The sequence below is a fragment of the Halichoeres trimaculatus genome, unplaced genomic scaffold, assembly GCF_033239565.1.
Source record: "Halichoeres trimaculatus isolate MK-OKI-2021-1 unplaced genomic scaffold, fHalTri1.1 fHalTri1_scaffold_18, whole genome shotgun sequence".
In the NCBI taxonomy this organism is placed as follows: domain Eukaryota; kingdom Metazoa; phylum Chordata; class Actinopteri; order Labriformes; family Labridae; genus Halichoeres; species Halichoeres trimaculatus.
In genome coordinates, this window is record NW_027437196.1 from 21,102,144 (window position 1) to 21,122,917 (window position 20,774).

A 20,774-nucleotide genomic window follows, 5' to 3' on the forward strand; every position below is an offset into this window, starting at 1 on the left:
GCAGCTGTCAATCATCATTAAACATGACATAAAGCCTTATTTTAAACCTTTTATAACTAATGAAAACAAAGCTTTTCAGACAAAAGAGGACCTGAACACAAGGCAGCCAAATAATATTTTTAAATCACCACAACAGTTAGGGTTAGGACGATATGGTATTCTCACGATACGATACTTTTCTAATTTTAAGGGTGCCAATTCAATTTAAATAGCGATTCTTAAATACTAACATTTTTTGCTTGCTTTTTAGTTTGCTTTTTTAACACCAGATCATGTGAAAAAGTTAGATGACAATGACTACAGACTACATCAGGAGCCATATTTTCACATAAATTGACCTGAGTCAGAGAGAAACATTTCACCCTCTGCTGGAGAATTTTTTTTTTTTTCCAATTCAGTTAAAAAAAAAAATCCCTATATATCGATTTTCAATTTTTTTCTACCACCCTAACAACAATCAGATGGATACATAGGTTCTACCAGGTGTATTAATTTTATGACCACAACACATCTGGAATGACTGGGGAGAAGGATTTTTTGACCTACACTGCAGCCAGCCACCAGGGGGAGCAGTTTTTGTGGCAACCTTGCTTCGAGCCAAGCAAGACAACATCCATTTTTTTACAGTCTATGGGGCCAGCTGAGAAATCAAAGTGCACTGTTTTTTTTCCCATCCTGTCACTGCATACACACTTGTGCACACAAAATAGAAAGTATAAGTACAAATCTGCATGATCTAGTACTTACCACAAACAGATGAACAGGGCCAAGAAATTTCAAATTTTATTTAACAGACATATCTAGAGGACTGAATTTCTCTTCTCCGGGTGTTTAAAGGAAGGTTACTCACAGGTCACTTAACTCGCTCTTGCATCAATAAGTCAATGCAGCATAATGCAGCTTGTTTTATATTCTTAACCTGTTTCCTCATGTTGTGCTCAATCATTGAGCTCTAACCTGACCCTGACCTCTTGACTTCTCTTGTTTTACTCTGCTGTATCCCTGATGTCACTTCCCAGGCACACTGTCAAACAAAGTGATCCTGATCCTGGAGGTTTAATGCAGCTCAAATGCAAAACAGCTTCAGAACTGCAACTTTACCAAGTGCATCAGGCTGTTTTTATTCAGCGAAAGCCAAAAACTTATAGAAAAAAATGATATACATTGCACAAAGCAGACAGTAAGTTCTTTATAGCAGCCACATAGTACTAGTGTTCAGTATATTCTCAGACCAGCTGTAAACAATCCATCCGTGAATGCATGCTCACAAAGCAAACAGCAACCCACTCCACATGAGCGCACAGCAGAAACAAAACCAGCACAGGAGCAGATTCAACAAAGAAAAATGAAAACCTGTTACAAAAACACAAGCAAGATTTCCCCTGTCATGCTGAACTGACTTTTCTTTAAATGAAACAACCACAAAAGGTCAAAATTCACCTGTTCTTCTCTAAAAGTCTGCAGTGTTTCTGCAGATAAACACCAAAATCAAGACTTCAAAGTCTGAGAAGCAATGAGTCGAAAGCAGGCACGCAAAGACTCCATACTGACTACATACACTGCCCAGCCCAAAAAAAAAAAAATAGGCACTAGCTGGATTTAACTAAATAAAAATAAGCAAGTAAATAGGTATGAGCTTCCTATTGGGTAATTACTGTGCAGGTGATTATCTTTCAGCTGCCAACAAGTTATTTAACCCCAACTGGTACAATGTTCTTATTTCTTAAACAACTGTGTCAAAAGACACATCCCAGAGTCCCATGGAAAATATGTTTGTTTATTTGAGAAGGGTCAAATCATTGGCATGCATCAAGCAGAGAAAACATCTAAGGAGATTGCAGAAACTACTAATATTGGGTTAAGAACTGTCCAATGCACTATTTAAAACTGGAAGGATAGTTGGGACCTAACATCTTCGAGAAGAAATGTGGCTGGGAAAAAATCCTGAATGATCGTGATCAGTGATCACTTAAACATTTGGTGAAATCAAATCAAAGAAAAACAACAGTAGAGCTCAGGGCTATGTTTAATAGTGAAAGTAAGAGCATTTTCACACGCCCAATGCGAAGGGAACTTAAGGGATTGGGGCTGAACAGCTGTGTAGCCTTCAGAAAAACACTAATCAGTGAAGCTAACTGGAAAAAGGCTACAATTTGCTAGGGAGCATTAAGATTGGACTCTGGAGCAGTTGAAGAAGGTCATGTGGTCTTATGAGTCCAGATTGACTCTGTTCCAGAGTGATGGGTGCATCAGGGTAAGAAGAGAGGCAGATGAAGTGATCTCCCATCATGCCTAGTGCCAACTGTTCAAGCCTGTGGGGGCAGTGTTATGACCTGGGGTTGCTGCAGTTGGTCAGGTCTAGGTTCAGCAACGGTCTGTGCTCAAAGAATGAGGTCAGCTGACTACCTGAATATACTGAATGACCAGGGTAGTCCATCAATGGAGTTTTTCTTCCCTGATGACACGGCCATATTCCAAGATGATGATGCCAGGATTCATCAGGCTCAGAAAGAGTGGTTCAGGGAGCATGAGACATCATTTTCACACATGGATTGGCCACCACAGAGTCCAGACCTTAAAGGTGGAGTGCTACTGCTGCCACGAATGGAACCTCATCATGCCACAGATGCAAGACCTTTCAATTGATGAGGAGGCCAGCGTTGCAGCTTCTGCCTGCATCACAAACAATAATGACTTCCCAGCACTACTGAATGAGGGTGTCTTACCCAGGTACGTGGAGAAAGCAGTAGCACTCCACCTCTGTCCGCATGAGTTCACATTTCTGACAAGTGCACCACCATATGTCTGTCACCCTCTCTTTCATGGCTCCAGCTGTGGCTCCAGGAGCGACATGACTGTGATCGTCTCTCTCTACCCATTCTAACTCCATCTGACGAATTTCAGCATCAGTATATTCGGGTTCATAAAGATATCCCCTTGGCTCTGTGCTAAATGTAATGTCATCTTCATCAGGGTTGTAGTCAGACATGTTATCGTTAATTTTTTTAAGTTGTAATGACAGTGACAACGCGCACCGGTCAGCTGGATGCACTGTGCGGGGCAGTGATACGCACCAGAAAGTAGTGCCAAGCGATAACGGAGAGGAAGAGAGGAGAGGATTTTGAGAGGAAAAACGCTTTATTTTCGTGACCCCAGCCATGTTGCCGGACTACTTTCGTCTGGACCAAAACCGAACTAGATCTCGGGTCACAGGACGCTGACAGGGGTAAGTCAGCACTGATGTACATAACTATAGATGAGGATGCCATACAGGTTCATGTCAAAAAACCTGAACTATCCCTTTAACCCAATTAAGAATCTTTGGGATGTGCTGGAGAAGACTTTGCTCAGCAATCAGACTGTACCATCATCAATGAAGATCTTGATGAAAAATTAATGCAACACTGGATGAAAGTACATCTTGTGACATTGCAGAAGTTTATCGAAACAATGCCAATGTGGATGTGTGCTTAAATCAAAGCTAAAGGTGGTCAAACAAAATAATAGAATGTGTGACCTTTCTTTTTGGAGGCGACTTGTTTCGGCCAGGCAGTGTATAACCCTTTTTCAAACCACACTTTTACATGCCAAAGTTTACAATATATTTAGGGTCTAACTTAACTGATCTAAGTCCTGAAAGTTCTACTTTTGTTTTTAAAATGTTGGCTATTTACAGTGGCTAAGAAAGGTTGATTAAACATCAGATTATCAATAAGATAAAATAGAATGATCTCTATTTGTTTTCCTTTGATTGTTTAAAACCTGGAATTCATTTGTTAAACCCTCATAGCATCATTTTTGCTTTAATTAGTTCATTTAGCAGTGATTTCATTAGTTGCATCTGTTATTCTCTGTATTTCATTTCATTCTGCCCTCTCCTTCATCCTTGTTGTGCTTAGCTGCCTCCCTCTCAGGTGGGACTGTGCTTACCTGAGCCAAGTCAGGCTCTGCCAAGAGCTCCTCAGAGAGATATGAGGGGGAAGAAGGAGGAAGGAGAGGCAGCAGGGAAAGAGTGGTTTGTGGAGAGCCTTGAGTGACTCGGTGTCCCAGTCCTGTCTGAGAGAGAGGGAGGGAGGGGAGAGAAAGAGAGGCTGGGAATAAAGGGTCAGTCCAGGGATCGTCCTGGTAAAGAGAGGATCTGCTGCTGCATGTGTGAGTGTGTGTGAGGGAGAGGGATGAGTGTGTGTGTTTTGTTGACTTGCTGCTGTCTAATGTTTCTGGTTTGGACCCAGAGGACTCACAGGAAACACAACGCCATGAGCAGGACCACCTTCTTTGAGGTAAGTCGACATGTGCAGAACAAAGCTACACGATTTGAACTAAATGAAGGCTTTATCCTCATGTTTTCATGCATGGTTGAATATTTTACATTTGTTCGTTTCACAAGGCCTCACCTCAGTGAGACACCAACTTCCAGGATTATTGAGCGCAGGGTTAATCTTGAATCAGTTTTTTATCTTAATGGTTTTGACGTATTAAAAGACTTATTTTGCAAAAACGGCTCCTTTCGAAAAACCCTACATCAGCTCAGAACATCTTTTGTCAAAATATAATTTGTATTCTGAAGCATGAAACTCCATTAATGTCCATGTGTTGATGCTTATCTTGTAAGAAACTGCAGGAAATCTAAAGAACTAAATCTGTGGCTTTTTAAACGCCTACAGAAATGTTTCTCTGCAGCCTCATTAAAACTCTACTTTATGGCTTCCTGACTTTTAAAAGTCTGCAGGAGTTCCTCTGAAGTGTCAGTGGGGATTATGAAGTCCGAGTTTCAGCATCAAACTGGAGCCTTTTCATGGTTTTCCTCTTTGCCCTCAGTCCGGTCTCTCAGGCCTGATGAGCTCTAATGAAGAGGCAGACGAGTAATTCTCTTTAAGTGCAGCGGGCCTCTGAACTCAGGGTAATTTACAGCACGCTGTGGGGCCGGAGCCACACTTTCACTGTCTGCTACAGAGAGGCTGCAAATATTTAAATGGTTAATGAGAGTGGAAAACATTTATTCACGCTGGGGCTGAAAGTTTAAAACTGACTGTTAGACGTCTGAACTCAAAGTATGAAGCCACAGCTAGCAGCTGGTTAGCTCATTTTAACATGAGTCAGAAATAAGTCACTCCACTTTAGCAAAAGCTAACAGCATGCTCCATCCTGTGCAAATATCAGGTAGCAAAGCCTAATCACATCTGTTCAGATAAAGTCTGTGGCTAAAAAACAACATGCATCTTATCACAATGACATCTTTAATCTGTATCTACAGCCTTCTGGATTCAAAACAATGTGAGGTTAAAAGCAAACAAGCTGGGGTCTGCTCCCTGCACACAAACTTCTCTACCTTCCTGCTGACACAGTCATCAGTTTTACACCTGCACATTGTTCAGGAGAGGAACAGCTTCTTTTATTTAACCCATTCAGAAATGACTTTTAGGGCACTCCTCACCAGTGCTTATTGTCGCTTGATTAAGGCCTGAACCACATGTATATGGATATTTTTTTGATTGGATATCTTTGTCCTTGTTTAAAAAAAAAAATCTCCGTCCACACCACAGAAATATCTCTGTTCATACGAAGAGGCCAAACTGAAAACGATCGCCTCTGAAGCCTGCAATGCCATGCCTAGCCGATAAGGGGCAGGTTAGCAAAATGTGAAAACCATAGAAGAAGAATTTTATGAGCATGCGCAGTCAAACGCAGTGACTTGAACACTGATGGTAGTAAGGAGCTCCATTGTGACAGTGCTGTTATTTGGAACATGCCGGGCACCTTAAGTGGTTCTTGCCGGGCACCACGTTGGTGACCCTTGGTCTTGGGTCTGTTTTTATTCTCTGTTCATGTTTGCTGTTAAGAGAAACTTGAGAGAATATGAAGTACTTGTGTTGGTTCTGCACCTTGGCACTGTTAACCCTTAAAAAACTGGTTGAATGAAAGAAACCATGTGAGAAGAAAAGAGGAGGAGAACATTAACGTTTGGTAGAAGAGTGGATGATGGTTGTTTCAGACTCAGATGGTCTGTTTGAGGTTGTTTGACAAAGATCAGCGGTGAATAAGTTTCTCCTCTACATTTGTGGAGTTTATATCAGAAGTCTGGTCCCTTCCTGGTTCTCACTGGTGACACAGAAGAACTGCTCTAAGCGAGAGCTCAGGAAAATAAGGAATCAACCGAGTTTAGTGTACAGGACACTGAACTGTGTTTTTATGTAGAAAGTGGTTGAAATTAAGGCCCCGTTTACACGTGAACATTTTATCTGAAAACGCTAAAACGCTGTAAAAACGCAGTGAAACAAATCAGCTTTTACACGGAAACGCTGATGGACTGAAAACGCTGTAGTAAGCATGCCAGGCCTGTAGGTGGTGCTATTACTGTCTTGTCCAGAAGCCGCTTTTGGGAGATCTCCACCAAAATAGAGTTGAGTCGGTCATCTGGTGTATTGGGGAATACTTCGTTAAAAAGTGGAGCAGCAGATTCACATTTTGTTGAAAGACAGTCAGCAGCTACAGCAGATTGATCAGCACAAGCACAACACGGTAGTTCACGAGGATCGTTACAACGGTGCTGAAAACGCCAGCTTACTGTTTACACGGCAATGGTGTCGGGCGTGTTTCAGAAAAGTCCCACTCTGGAGGCTGTTTTCAAAAGTTTGCGTTTTAGGTCGGCTGAAACAGCGTTTCCGTGTAAACGCGAGGCTGAAACGCAACAAAACTTTTGCGTTTCACCCTAAAACTGTTGTTGTGTAAACGGCCCCTAAGAGCTGAACTTCCATCTTTGCCATTTAAAATCAGCATCCAGTAACCTTTTCGTGTGGTTAAAGTTTACACTCTCCTCAGTCCACTGCTGCCTGCCTTTTCTTTGAGAATTGCATAAATATGTTAGCTGATCTGTGAAAAAGCAATCTGTGTTTGTTGAGTTTTAGGGTTTTGGGATAATCCCCTCCTGGCGTGAATTTCACTCTGAAGGAAACTGTCAAAGACCTGTTAGTACTTTAGAGTCTAGCTTTTCATAAAAAGTTACAGGACATTCAGCCAAACATCATGCAAGGTGATGTTAAGTTCACATATTTAGCTCCCACAGTGCTGATAGCCTGAGTCACTGTGAGACACTTTATCGGTTACTTAGGGGCAAATTGAGGCTCACACTTGACATTTTTGACCTGTAATCAGGAAATGTGTCTGTAATGTTTTCTTAGAGCATGCAGGAACAGTCTGTGAATTAGCAAGCAGAGGGTCAGGACTGTGATGATCTCTGTCCATGACTGAAAGATAATCTCGGTCAAGTATGTGCCACAGCGGAGCAAAAATGTCAACAACTGAGGCCTGGAAGCAGCATTAAACTCATCATCTTTAACATCCTCATGTTCAGTGATAGAGCTAATGATCCTGAGGTCCAGGATCAGCCATTACACTCATCAGCTCTCACAGGAGGAGTCATCACTGCAGAGACCTTCTCACTTAGTATCCATTACTTTGGTAATAAAACCAGGTATGCTAAGAGAATGTCACTGTTTTAACTTTGACAAATGTTTTAACTTTAATGTTAAACTCAGAATTAAAGAAGTGAAAACATTATATATGTATTCATTTTCAAACTACTTGAATTCCTCTCACACTCCCACACAAAGCCCTGTGAAGCCCTGTGAAGCACGCAGGCACGTGTTCAGTCTGACCTGTGCTGTCAGCAGAGCCCTGTACTCCCCTGGGAGGAGCAGAGCGCCTGATAATCAGATTTACAAGGGCACAGCACATCCGAGTGCACACCATTTTACAACACACGGCCTTAATGACACTCACGATGCTCTCTGTGAACACAGATGCATCAACATGTGCCCCGAGAATACAGCTGAGCAGGTTAGCAGATGGAAGGCAAAACAAAGCAATCTCCAAGGGTGCACTTCACCGAGACGTCAGCGTGCATGAGCCTCTCATCCTGCAGAGCGTGAACACACACTGAACAAAGACAAGACATGAAATATTCTTATTTCATACCTGGAGTTCTTAAGTGTATTGCAGGGTCTATATTGTGAAAATATCACATTTTTGCTACAAATCCATTCTGCAAAACCTCCAATGATTGGCAGGAGAAAGCAATTTTAAAATGAGGTCAGTCAACAAACTGAGCAGCAAGTTTTTCCATTTTGGGACAGTTGGGGTCATTGCAGATGAGTTATTGGCCACAGTACAACAGTGTAAAGAAAAAGAGAAAGGGGTTTCTTGTAGAAGAGAAGGTTTATATTATAAAGGCGGAGGCTGAAGACTCAGTTAAATTTATATTTTTATCAAAACTTAATCACAAATCGTTGTTTTTGCAATGCAAACAGCAGATGGTACATGCACAAATCCCTCTGTCCTCTCTCCTCTCTGTCTCTCTGTGTACACTCAGCAGATCTTTGGGTATCCATTAGTGGGTTATTACACTGTCCAGTAAAGGAACCAATTTAGCGAGGACAGCTCTGCTGAGCAGCACAGTACGCAGTGCTTTCAGGGCAAATTGTGGGCCGCCACCCACCGTCCTGCTTGCATATGTCGTAGATCACAGCTGACACGGTCTAATTAAAACGAAGAAGAAGAGGAGAAGAGAGCAGCAGGACAACAACACGACCACTTCCTTCCTGAGTGACTCAACCGGACTCATTACTCAGACTGAGATGACTAGACTTGGAGGATTGAATCAAAGTATGACTGTAACAAATATGAAATGAACTATCAACATGTTATTTTATAACCTGTGCAGAAACAGATTCTTTTAAGACAGGATTTTAAATAAATCTGTTTTAGTATGTTTTATAAACTTAAGCTTACTCTGATTTACTCTCTGACTGCTGCTGATGTGATAATAGTTACACCAGTCCACCTCACACTAAATCCATTATATTTTCTAAAAGGTTAAATGTCTTGTGTTTTAGTTGTGTTGTTGTTGTTTTATTGACAGTTCTTTGTAAAGTTTATACCTAAAGGTGCCATTTCAATATAGTTTTTATAGTTTTTCAGTGGTCCCAATGTCATTATGAAGCTGTGATCAGATGTGGAGCTTTTAACAGTGTTACAACACTTCCCAAAATTCTTGTTTTTGGGAAATGATAGCAAGCAAGTGACTTCTAAAAGCTTGTGTTTCAACAAAATAAGATGAATGATATGAACTGTGTTTGTCTTGTTCTGGTGTATTTTTATGCTTGCAAAACAAAGTATCATGGGAAATGTAGTCCAGAGTTAAAACCTTTAATATAAACCTTGAAAAATCTGTAAATAAATGTTCATATGACTAATTGAGTAAATTGTTAATTTTTGAATAAACATAAGTCCTCCAAAGATGAAAACACTGCCCTTCTCTCTAATTGATTGTTCAAACTTTGCTGTGATTACTCTTGTCTTATATGTAGAAACCAAACAACGTGTAAGTATTGGTTTTCAAATTAAAAATGTATGTATGTATTAATCATTTGCTTTTTAGGCCAGGCCAAGTCTTCATCTGAGTTTTAATTTTCATAAATGTGCCATACTCCTCCAGTCGTCCAGCTCTGAATAAACACATTTTTTACAGTCTGCTGACTGAGTTTGGAGAGAGGTACAGCTCTTACTCAGATTAGTTTTAAAGCTGAGGCTGCACAGAGGCGAAGTGTCTGATCATCTGTGAAAGAATCTGAGGCATGAATCATCTATATCACTCACTTCAGTAAAAGACAAAAAGACCCAGCTGTGAGAGTAATACACCTGCTCCTTTGTTCCTTCTTCAGGTGAAGATCCTGGATGCAAAGACCAAAGAGCAGCTCTGTTTCTTGGAGAAGGTACGCTTTGTTTTCACTGTTTATATTTTTTATTTTCTGTTTGTTTTTGAGCTCTATTTTTGTCCACACTGCCCCTCAGATACATCATTTATCTCACACTCAGGCAGACATGTTTCGTATCTCTCAGATCTTACAATGAACCTCTGTGGATTTTAGTTTTTGGCAGCACACTGAGTTTTAAGGCTTGTGAATGTTTGACCTCTGCACTGTGAAGGAATAAAGGTGACATCCTGTGTGTTTGTATCTGACTCAGGTGGAGCCGCACTCAACAATCGGAGACATCAAGAGCCTGATCCACAAATCATGTGAGTGTGTAACTGCAAATCTACACCAGTGAAAGAACAAACTGGTTTTATGATACACGGTTCTTAATATCAACTGGCTTCAGAGCTGCAGAGCCCAAGCTGCTCCACTGCAATCAGTCATTATCAAGCATGGAGACAAAGTCTTTATGTGTACCTCTCTTGTCTAAAGCTGTGTATCTGTGTGCACGTGTTAGATCCTCACTGGTATCCAGCAAGACAGGCGCTGAAGCTTGACCCCAGTAAGTACATAATAGGGATGCATGATTTTGGATTTTGCTGATATCTGATATGCCAATATTTAGCAACTCATTTTAGCCGAGACCGGTACCAATATTTTTTTCTGCGCAAATAATTGCAGAAATCATCTACTGTCTTCTGTATTGGAGGGGGCATATTGTATTATGGTGCATGCTCTTATTACATTTGTGATGTAATTTTCACTTCTTGTGCTAAATAGGAAAATATATATACCTGAAGCTATTAATTTATTTATGACCATTGCTTTCAAACAAAAAAATTCAAAAAAATAAATCCAACTTGAAAGCTCGATAAGGCTGCTCCTAAGAAAAATCATAACAATATCCACAACTAGGAAAATTTGACAAAATTTCATAATTGACAGTCCATAAACATAACCTCTGTTAGGGAACAAATGAGAAGTCCAACTGTACAGCAATTCAACCCAAATTGAATAAAATGGTTTACTCTGGTAAATGGTAAATGTGCCTATAGCACTCAGGAGGAGCCAAATATGGGACTGATTGATCTGAATTGTGTCAAAAAAAACTCAAAAAATATTTGCAGCTTCAGCCCATTGTTGTATTGGTTTATTATATTAGTGGAATTTAAAGTGATGGCCCATATCCAATATTGTATCTTTGAGCCAAAACTGGCCAATACCGATAACGTTACCTCAATTACCTCAAAAATATATTTCTTAAATATTATTTGTTTTGGTTTTTTGGCACCTTTCCTTAAGGATAAGCGGCTGAAGGCTACGGATTAGAATTAAAGCCAGCTATAAAGTGATACTCCCGGATGGAACAAGTTGGGTCCTATCACAAGGTTTAGGGCAGAAATTACTTCTACAGCAGTGTTTTTGTGCAGCAGAAGCCCAGGGCGCTCGCACCAAACACCCCCTCCCTGCTCCTCTGCCGGTTTCCTCTGCACTCAGATGGGGCCATTTTTTACTTGACTAAAAACACAAATAAAGGGACTCCCACTGAAAAACTCTGATATCGGTCTGCATTCACGCTTTATTTAGAGAATTTTCAGCGCGTTACTTTCACACAAAAACAGCGCTAAATAAGGCTCTAGTTCTCATCATGTTGTACCTCCCCTGCAGAGCAGCAGCTGGCTACGAGACTCTCTCAGCTTAGTGTATCAGTCCGCGCGCGCGGCGTGCCAGATATAAACAAACACAGGTAGTCTGCCAGGACGAAGAGACACGATGAGAACTAGAGCCTTATTTAGCGGTGTTTTTGTGTGAAAGTAACGCGCTGAAAATTCTCTAAATAAAGCGTGAATGCAGACCGATATCAGAGTTTTTCGGTGGGAGTCCGTTTATTTGTGTTTTTGGTCAAGTAAAAATTGGCCCCGTCTGAATGCAGAGGAAACCAGCAGAGGAGCAGGGAGGGGGTGTTTGGTGCGAGCGCTCTGGGCTTCTGCTGCACAAAAACACTGCTGTAGGGGTAATTTCTGCCCTAAACCTTGTGATTGGACCCAACTTGTTCCATCCCGGAGTATCACTTTAAGGACCTTAGCTTCTGTGCACAGAGCACTAATATCTCTTCAAACTGTAAACTGTATTTCTTGAAAATACTCAAAGTATTGTGGATAAGGACAAATAAATCCTCCAGGAGGGTGGTCAGGGGTGGCATGAATCACATCAAAATCTTATCAGCCATCACTTAACTATGACTTGTTATTTGTTTCACACACTGTTAAAAGCTTTCTTGCACTGAATGGAGCACCTTTTTGTTTTGTTTTTACTTGATCTTGTAGAAAATATTGAGCACATTGTTTTTACCAGGTTGGTGTGTCAGAGGTGGTTTTGATCAGTGAGTCTAATGAAGTCAGTGTCTCTGCACAGTGAAATCAAAAGTCTGAAATAATATCTGCACTGGTGTGCAGTTTTGAGGGAGACATGGTCACACCTTAGAGAGTCTCTCTCCCAAACCACCACCTGTTCTATGTCCTAAAGTTTGACATGGAAGAACAGAGCATCTAAACATTTTCAGAAACATACATAAAATAACACTTTTTAACCTCAATGAGTGCTCTTTTGGCACTAGAAATCAGGAGCAGAAGCTTTGGTGAAAATGTGGATCATTTCTCTCTGAGGACGAGCTAAAAATGTCATCCAATTAGTTCAACACATTTACCAGCTGCAGGAGGAGACAACAGACAGTGATCAGATAAAAACCTCAGCAGGTTAAAGCTCAGTGACCAGCAAAACTGCTCTGACAGATTATATTATGCTATGTTAAGCACATAAACTCTTCCTTCTTCCTCACAGAGGACAAAGCCCTCAGAGACGATGAGATCTTACAGAATCTACCTGTGGGGACGTCCGCCACCTTTTACTTCAGAGATCTGGGTCCACAGCTGGGCTGGACGATGGTGAGAAGATCACAGACGAGCCAAAGCTGAAAAAGATGGAAAAAGAAATCATTGTTAGACACACAGGTTTCCTATTTCCACCTCAGTTTGTGTCTGCTGTCTCAGTTTGAGCTCAGTGATTCTGCTCAGACAACTGTAAACACGTCGCCTCCTGTTCCTCTGTTTGCAGGTGTTTCTGGCAGAGAGCATCGGGGCTCTTCTCACCTACCTCCTCTTCTATTTCCGGGTGCCGTTCATTTATTCACACAGATATACGTCTACCTCCCAACCTGTCGTCAAGTAAGGAAACTCAAACTGTGGAATATCAGACTGTATGCTGGGTTATGACAGGGCCGTGGAGGAGGTTTGGTTATATTTTTCTTTTCCTAAAGATTAACAATGACCAGGAGGAGTTTTTCCTGTGCTTAAGAATAAGGTGGTGAGATATGATTGATGCTACATTTTGAGGGGGATTAAACAAGATTTTGTCGTAAAACAAAAATCCAGTAAAGAGCACCACCTTCTATTTAAACAAGCCCTGACATGTTGTATTTGGTTGTACATGTTTAAATCATGCTGTGTTGTTTTGTTCTGTCTTTGCAGAACCACAGATGTTTAGTTGCAGCAGCTTATAAATTGTAGATCTATATTCTGAAGATGAAGGATACAGAAGCCTCAGTTTACTGTTCATATTTGACCTTTTCCCTGCTCTCTGTCTGTCAGGCTCGCCTGTGCCTGTCACACCTCCCACTATGTGAAGAGGTTGATAGAGACGATCTTCGTACATCGGTTTTCTCCTGGGACCATGCCTCTCAGGACCATAATCAGGGTGAGGACGTCACTACCCTTGAAAAGAAGAACCTCTTATAGCACGCTCACCTCTTTTCCTCGTCCCACAGCAGCTGTTCAGGCTGCTTTTTAGCCCGAGGTGTTCTTCTGATACAGAAACCTGCTTACAACAGTCTCACTGCACACTGATGAGGAGAGCTCAATGGTTCAGATCCTCTACTGTCTAATCTTAGAAATTTGATCAAAAACAAATTAGCCAGTTTGTCCTACATGAAAAGATTTATGTTTTTCTTCAAAAGGAGAAAATTCAAGGGTTTGTGGATTCTATGTCAGGAGACCAGCAGGTTAACATTTTGTACATCAACATCTTTGTCTTTGGAGCCAGAGGGAGGAGCTGGAGATGACTTGAGGATTAACAAATGCTGAGTTATAAACTGACAAAAAAACAAGCTTTAAAAAAAATCTACAAATAGAAAAACAAATAGCAGACTCCTCAGAGACTCTTAATGCAACCAAGGCTCAGGTGACCAAAGCAGGAACTCATAACTGGTAGCTCTGTTCTAAAACTCAGGGTCTGTCTTACTCTGAATGGGACCATAATTTACTAAATAGGCTAAACCACGCTAGATTGAAGAAGACTCAAAACTTTAGATTCAGACTATAAACTTTTTAACGGCAGGAGCACACTGTGGGTTAATTTCTACATAGACTTTCATACACTCAGGCTTTCTTTGTAACCACTTTAACCAATGGAGTCTCCCCCTAGTGGCATTTAAAGAGATGGTAAGTTAAAACAAGGTTTTAGGCATCAACTCCAACTTAAATTTCTACCATAAACTGTATAACTAATGGACATAGTCTCCCCAACGTCACCTGCCTGTTTCTGAAACATATTTCTGAATCAAATCGGCTATCCCAGCCATAATGGAAGTGGCAACGGCTTCAAGTACAGCTATAGGGTGCCCAACAGTCACATGACCTGAGCTGTGCCTCTGACTGGGCGAGCCTGTGATCTTAATATCCTCCGAGCTGCTGAGTTAGAAAGAATTCACCCCGGTACAGTGTGTGCTGATGGTGACATTAGTGATTCAGACAGGAGAATTTTTTTAACCAATCTGTAAATAGGTTGATTACTGTGTGAAAACATAGACTGTAAAAAAAAAAAATGGACATCCGCTAGCTCAGCTCGAAGTGAGGTCTCCACAAAAACTGCTCCCCCTGGTGACTGGCTGCAGTATAGGTTAAAAAATCTGGCTTTCCACTCATTCTAGATGGGCTGTGGTCAAACTTTAGAAAATTAGTACACCTCGTAGAAATGTTTCTTACGTCCGATTGTTGTGGTGAGTTAAAGATATCATTTGGCTGTCTTGTATCCAAGTCCTCTTTTTTCTGAAAAGTTTTGTTTTCACTAGTTATACGAGGTTAAAAACGAGGTTTTACATAATATTTAACAATGATTAAGAAATGCCGGTCTCGTGTATTTTTTCCAGGGATTGTAAAATATGTTGGGAGGTAGAGTCAAGAAGTGATTAGACTCTCAAAAGAAAAAAAAAATATATATTGTTTTTGTCAGCTCCACTCAGATTCTCCCTCATCGTCTCTACTGCGCAGACTCTGGCTGCAAACTGCTACAATGGCTGCGCCTGTTACGGGATATTTTGGCTTCAAAACCGTACAGTGATGGCGGAGCCACGCTGTCCACTCTATAAGTCTATGTGTGAAAACAGCTTTTTTGGCTTGGTGTATATGTGACTTCCAGTACTTCCAGAGCCAGCCTAAAGCTGACACTCGAGAAACAGCAGATTTTTGCTCTCTATCATTGTCTCATATTCTTAGACCAGAGGTTGCCGCTTTGTTTATTTAAACATCTTCATTGTTCTTGTATTTTCTCTTAGAATTGCGCTTACTACTGGGGTTTCTCAGCTTGGCTGGCCTACTACATCAACCACCCTCTGTACACACCTCCATGTAAGACAGACGGACAGTCACACACCCACACTCATGTTGCTCTTTGTTGATATTTTCTGCACCACATCAAAGAGAGAGTTAGTGCTTTTTTTGAATATATATATGTATATGAGGTACCTGTCAGGTGAAAGCGTCAGTCAGCTCCTTCCTGCCTGTAGGAAAAGGGGCATGAATGTGTCATATCCTCCTTAAAGCAGCATAGAACACCAACACTGACATCCTCCTTAAAATGACAGGGTAAAGCTGACCATGTCACTTATACAGTCAATGCCCTGTCATCAGAGGGTGACAGTGTAGCTTCTGTTCTGGTTTCTTAACAAAGGTGACTCACCAGTGCCCCCTGTGGGTCATACACTTACCACTGACAAATACCTCACACAACACAGTAAAAAGTGTTCCTTTAACACACTCATCCCCTTCTATCTCCACAGCATACGGAGAACTTCAGGTTAACTGTGCATTGGTCTTATTTGTGGTAGGTAAACGTCCTGGTGTCCATGACGTCCTCACGCAGTCATATCAGTTTACATGCTCAGCTCAGACGGAGTAAAAACTATTTCTGCTGCAGGTGTGTGAACTGGGAAACTTCTCCATCCATCTGTCTCTGAATAACTTCAGAGGAGATGGTGAGTTACTGACCGGTTGATTTTTACTTTTTTTTTTTTTTCAATTCAGAGGTTTAGAGGGACCTGCCTGCAGAATTGCAGAATTGGACTATGATACATGTAGAACCGAATATGACTCAGTGCAGGGATATTTTCAAAAAGACATGTCACCTGAGTCTGAACTCCTAAAGTGTGTGCAGTGTTACCACTGACAGCCATGCTGCTACAGTAGCCTGGAATGGTCAAACCAGACACTAGCTCCAGAGAAAGGCTCTCTTTCTGTGAGATTAGCGCCCTCTGTTGGTCGGTTTTGGAAAGGAAGGAGTTATCAGTGTGTTGCAGTCCACATCCTTCATTCTACATCTTTGAAGAAGTTAAACACCAAGTTGTTCAGACAGTTTATGATCATCAGGACATGACCATCAGAAGCGCTAAATTGCACTTAGTTTATCATTCATTAGCAAACAAATTTCGATCTTGACTGAAACAAAGTGAAGTCAGGAGGATCTGTTGTGTTTTTTGTTTGCTTTTTTGTTTGTTTGTTTTTTGAGCTAAAAAATCTTTGCTCTGTGTCAGGATCCAGAGGCCGAAAGTTTCCTGTTCCGTCTAAAAACCCTTTCACCTGGCTATTTTACTTTGTGTCCTGTCCAAACTACACGTATGAGGTAAAACAAAAAGTTCATATTGGTTCAATACAGCAGAGCATCACTCCTCTGACTGTGTTTGTCCTCATGTCACAGGTCGGAGCCTGGGTGAGCTTCTCCATAATGACCCAGTGTCTTCCAGGTGCGTATGGTTATTCTTTATCATACATCCACACATAAAACCAATAACCTGAGCTGAGCTGTTTTATATCAGTTTGTTTGTGTTGCAGTGGCCTTGTACACTTTATTAGGCTTCTTTCAGATGAGCATCTGGGCCAAAGGGAAGCACAGAGCATACAGCAGAGAGTTCAAAGACTACCCTGACCAGAGGACGGCCATCATCCCTCTGATCCTCTGACAGGAAGAGGAACATGGAAAAGTCTAGGGGTGTTTTCTAAACTCAACAGAGACATTTACACAACTATGCAAGTTTTTTATACACTGATGTAGAGGGAGGAATTGAAAGCAATAATACCATAGCAATAAAGAGGAGTGTGTAAAAGTTATTGGGTATGTCAGTCCACTGTGTGTTAGTGGTGGTTAATGTTTTTAATGACTCTGACTTCACATTCAGTTATAAGGTGAAATAAATCTCTACTGCTGTAATATTCTCCTCTCTAAACTGCCTTTACACATATTAAATATATTTATTGAGTATAACTGTGTGGCTCCTTTAATGATTTGACCTACAGGTTAGATTTGAGTCATCATCATTCATCAATTATCTTATCAGCTGATGTTAGACACATGACATCTATTATTGGTTCGTTGCAAAGGTGTAGTCAGCGGTCTGGGAGAAAACAAATGGAGAGGTTGTTGAGAAACAAATTTAGACCCGCCTCTCCCTTTATGCCCCACCCCTGGCTCCACGCCCGAAAGATGATGGACGTGCATCGTCATGGTAACAACCGTAGAAACTGCGTGGCTGACCAATATGGCGGGGGGCGGACCAGCAAATGCTCGAGGTTCAGTTCGCTATAATACGTGAAGCCGCATTTATTGCTTTGAAAGTAGTAGAAGTGGTGTTACGTGTTTTAGTAGTATTGAAGCAAAATATATTATAATATTTAGATATATAGACATTTTCCGATCAAAGACGTGCGATGCTCCACAATAGAAAGGCCCAGGTTGTTGAGCTTGCCTTTGAAGGGGACTTGACCCGCAGATGTATGACGGAGAGGGAGGACGCTGTCCTCAGGAGATTTAGCTGCAACACTCGCCGGCCCCAACTGTTTTAAAGGTATTTCTATCTTTAGCTCGCTACTACTGTTTGGGTTTCATGGTTCTTTGATTGTTGAATAGTGTCTGATGTTCTCTCTAATCGTGGTGCGCTAAAGGCGCTCGGTTGTGTGCGCACCGGAGGGAGATAAAAGAGAGGGAGGGACATGGCTTTCGTTGTGGTACAGTGCCTTGTATATGTGAATTATGTGAAGAACTTTACACAATGATTATGAATCCAGTAATGAACAAGACTTTGTGCCCCCTGCACCTGTCATACTGCCCCCTGTTTAATTTTGTTTGACGCCGACTCTGGGTTAGCACACTGCTAAGCTGCAAAGCTAAGGTAAACCTGACTGTCAAACAGTAGCCACAACTCGACTGTCATAACTAATACTATCACAACAGCAGTACATTTTGGCAGATTAGAAAATAAGGTAAATGCCCGACGGCTGTTACTGTTATGTGAAGCACCACAAAGTTAATCTTGCTCACCTGTCCAGCAGAAAGACGGCGACATCCGCGTCCGTTTTCAGCTCTGTTAAATCGCGGAGTTCCCTCCACTATTGGAAAGCCACACCAATGTTGACCCGGGTCTACTCTCTTTTGTGGTCATAGACCTTCTTTTTCATTTTATGCTCTTCTGTCCTTTTTCTTTAGGGCTGTTTTTCGGCCATTGCTACTGTTGGTATCGCACTGCTTTCTTGCGCTAACTGCACACGCTACGCAACATACTACTCCCCCTCTGTCTGATCTGCGCATGAGTATGATCCGCCCCCTGGGTGTGTGGGGGTGTGCCTTGTGCCACAGTATTTACCTGCTGAAATTCAGAGCCTAGGCTGTCTAGTTAAACCAGACTTTTTTCAACATGCTGTCAGTGTTGATATCTTGTGGATGGAGAGGAGAAATACGACCAATAGTGCAGATTAGACGATCGCTGACTACACTTTTAAAACCTGTTGGCTTTCCTCTGGTGACGATACAAACATCTTGGAACAATGGACACATTTTCAGTCACCAAACTATCATGGATTAACAACTTCCTGTCAAGACTTCATTTTCTACACCCTGCATTGTTTGCAGTCTAATCAGCAGCTGTAGATGATCACTGGCCAATACATGTGCAAAACACAGACTTTTGTTTCATTATATCCCCAGAGGAGTTCCCATTCCCCTGTTTGTGCTGGGTCTCAGTTTCACTGTAGTCAGTTCAGAGGCTTCACTCTATTATCCTTCAGTGGCATGAAGCTAAAACAGGAAATTGATTTTCTTTTAATTAACGTCTCTTAAATTGACTGAAGTAAACACATCATGATGCATTTTTGTAAAAGGTCCAAATTCAAGCTTTGTTATGTTTGACCTTAAGAGGAAGAGAACACTACTTTTACTATGTTGGCTGATGGTGGATCCATAATTTTTACTCAGATATTTAGTCTGAAAGACAGCATCATGGTGGCCAATGGACTACTTGTAATCACAATCTGCTTTAGGCACTAGTGAAGTTCTCAGATTAAAATAAATTAATCAATTATCTTGCTAATTAGGAATCAGGATTTTTTTTTTTTTTTTTTTTTTGAGTATGTTAGGAACATAATCTGAAGTGTCCTGATATGTGTTTGAGCAAGAAAAAGTTGACTTTTCAGAGAGAATGAAGATCAAGGAGTCCCTTTATTATGCAAATATATGGTTTTATTATGATTCCAATGAGAAAAAAGATGCTCACTGAGACATTAAGAAGAGCCTTTTCTACAAACATACCAGTTTTGGGAGCGCTTTCCCAGCACTCACATGTAGAGTCTCCATGCTGCAGACTGCAGGGAAATCTTTGAGAGGACCAAAACCTGCCTCTTACCAAAGCTCTGTTCTCTCCTGTATCAAAACATTGACCTGCTCACTCAGGAGCAGTTTTTCTTCTATGTCAAAAAGTGTGTGAACACAGTTGCATAAGCTTTCGAGCTGTCCCCATGTCAGTATCCTACTCGATCTTGCAGGATTTGGCACTATAAAAACTAATCAGGAGCTTCACTGATGTTTCTCATTTTTTTTGATAAACTGAAACTGTTTGGTGAGACATGAATGTGTAAAAGGCTTAATAGGGAATCAGTGATAACTGTCTTTAGTTTAACAGTTCAGCCTTAGGTTTGATCAAACTGTTTTATCTGACTGTGTAACATCAAGGAACCAAGAAAAAAAGGATCAAAACCTCAAAAGGAAATTGTGACTTTAATCAACATGATGCTTGTTTCAGAGTTATCTTTACTGACAACAGGTGCTGGTGGAAAGAAGACAAGTCACATATCAAAATGATGAAAATTAAAGATTGAACAACAGGTTGGCATAAAAACATCAAATAACTTTGTAGCAGCAAAAGGTAATTCTAGAAATTATCTCAATAAAACTGATGCATTAATTTTACATCAGTAAAGTGCTAAAACTGCTTCTCTGTAAATCTCTAAAAAGGCCACATGAAGTTTTTTGCTTGGCATCTGAAGCAAAATACACACAGAGCTTTCCTCTCACCATCATTAAAACATGTCGTCAGTTACGTCCTAACTCAGTTTAACACTTCTGTAAGGCCTATGAGGTGAGAAGAAAACAGAAAATAACAGGCACATTAATGCTTCATTAAGTAACAGTTGATTTAAAAAGAAGGGTAGAGCATGTGCACCGTGGCCATATGTCAGATAACAGTACAATGCCCAGCAAAGTGGCTGCCTCCATCATGGAGCGTATGTCAAGGAAAAGCACCAAAAAACCCCTGCACAAAGTCCTTTTTGGAGAGCATCCTCTGTTTTTAATACCAAAGAGCATTAATCAGTCCTGATCGACACACTCATCCTCAGGCAGTGGGTTCTGAACACTGCAGAAACCACA

General features: G+C 41.1%; 1 protein-coding gene across 3 annotated transcripts; it reads left to right on the forward strand.

The window, feature by feature from the left end:
- Positions 1-4,125: 4,125 nt before the first annotated feature.
- tecrl2a (trans-2,3-enoyl-CoA reductase-like 2a) lies at positions 4,126-17,261 on the forward strand. Of its 3 annotated transcripts, none has more exons than XM_074693511.1 (13): positions 4,126-4,280; positions 9,720-9,770; positions 10,024-10,075; positions 10,270-10,314; positions 12,594-12,697; positions 12,867-12,976; positions 13,400-13,505; positions 15,361-15,433; positions 15,865-15,908; positions 16,002-16,059; positions 16,615-16,703; positions 16,779-16,824; positions 16,897-17,261. In XM_074693511.1, exons 1-13 carry the CDS (start codon positions 4,176-4,178, stop codon positions 17,004-17,006), a joined length of 993 nt encoding a protein of 330 aa, XP_074549612.1. In that variant the 5' UTR covers positions 4,126-4,175; the 3' UTR covers positions 17,007-17,261. The 3 variants fall into 3 exon arrangements, with proteins under 3 accessions (XP_074549612.1, XP_074549610.1, XP_074549613.1); XM_074693509.1 differs by having other exon boundaries at positions 16,913-17,261; XM_074693512.1 differs by having other exon boundaries at positions 16,934-17,261.
- The last annotated feature ends 3,513 nt before the right edge of the window (positions 17,262-20,774 follow it).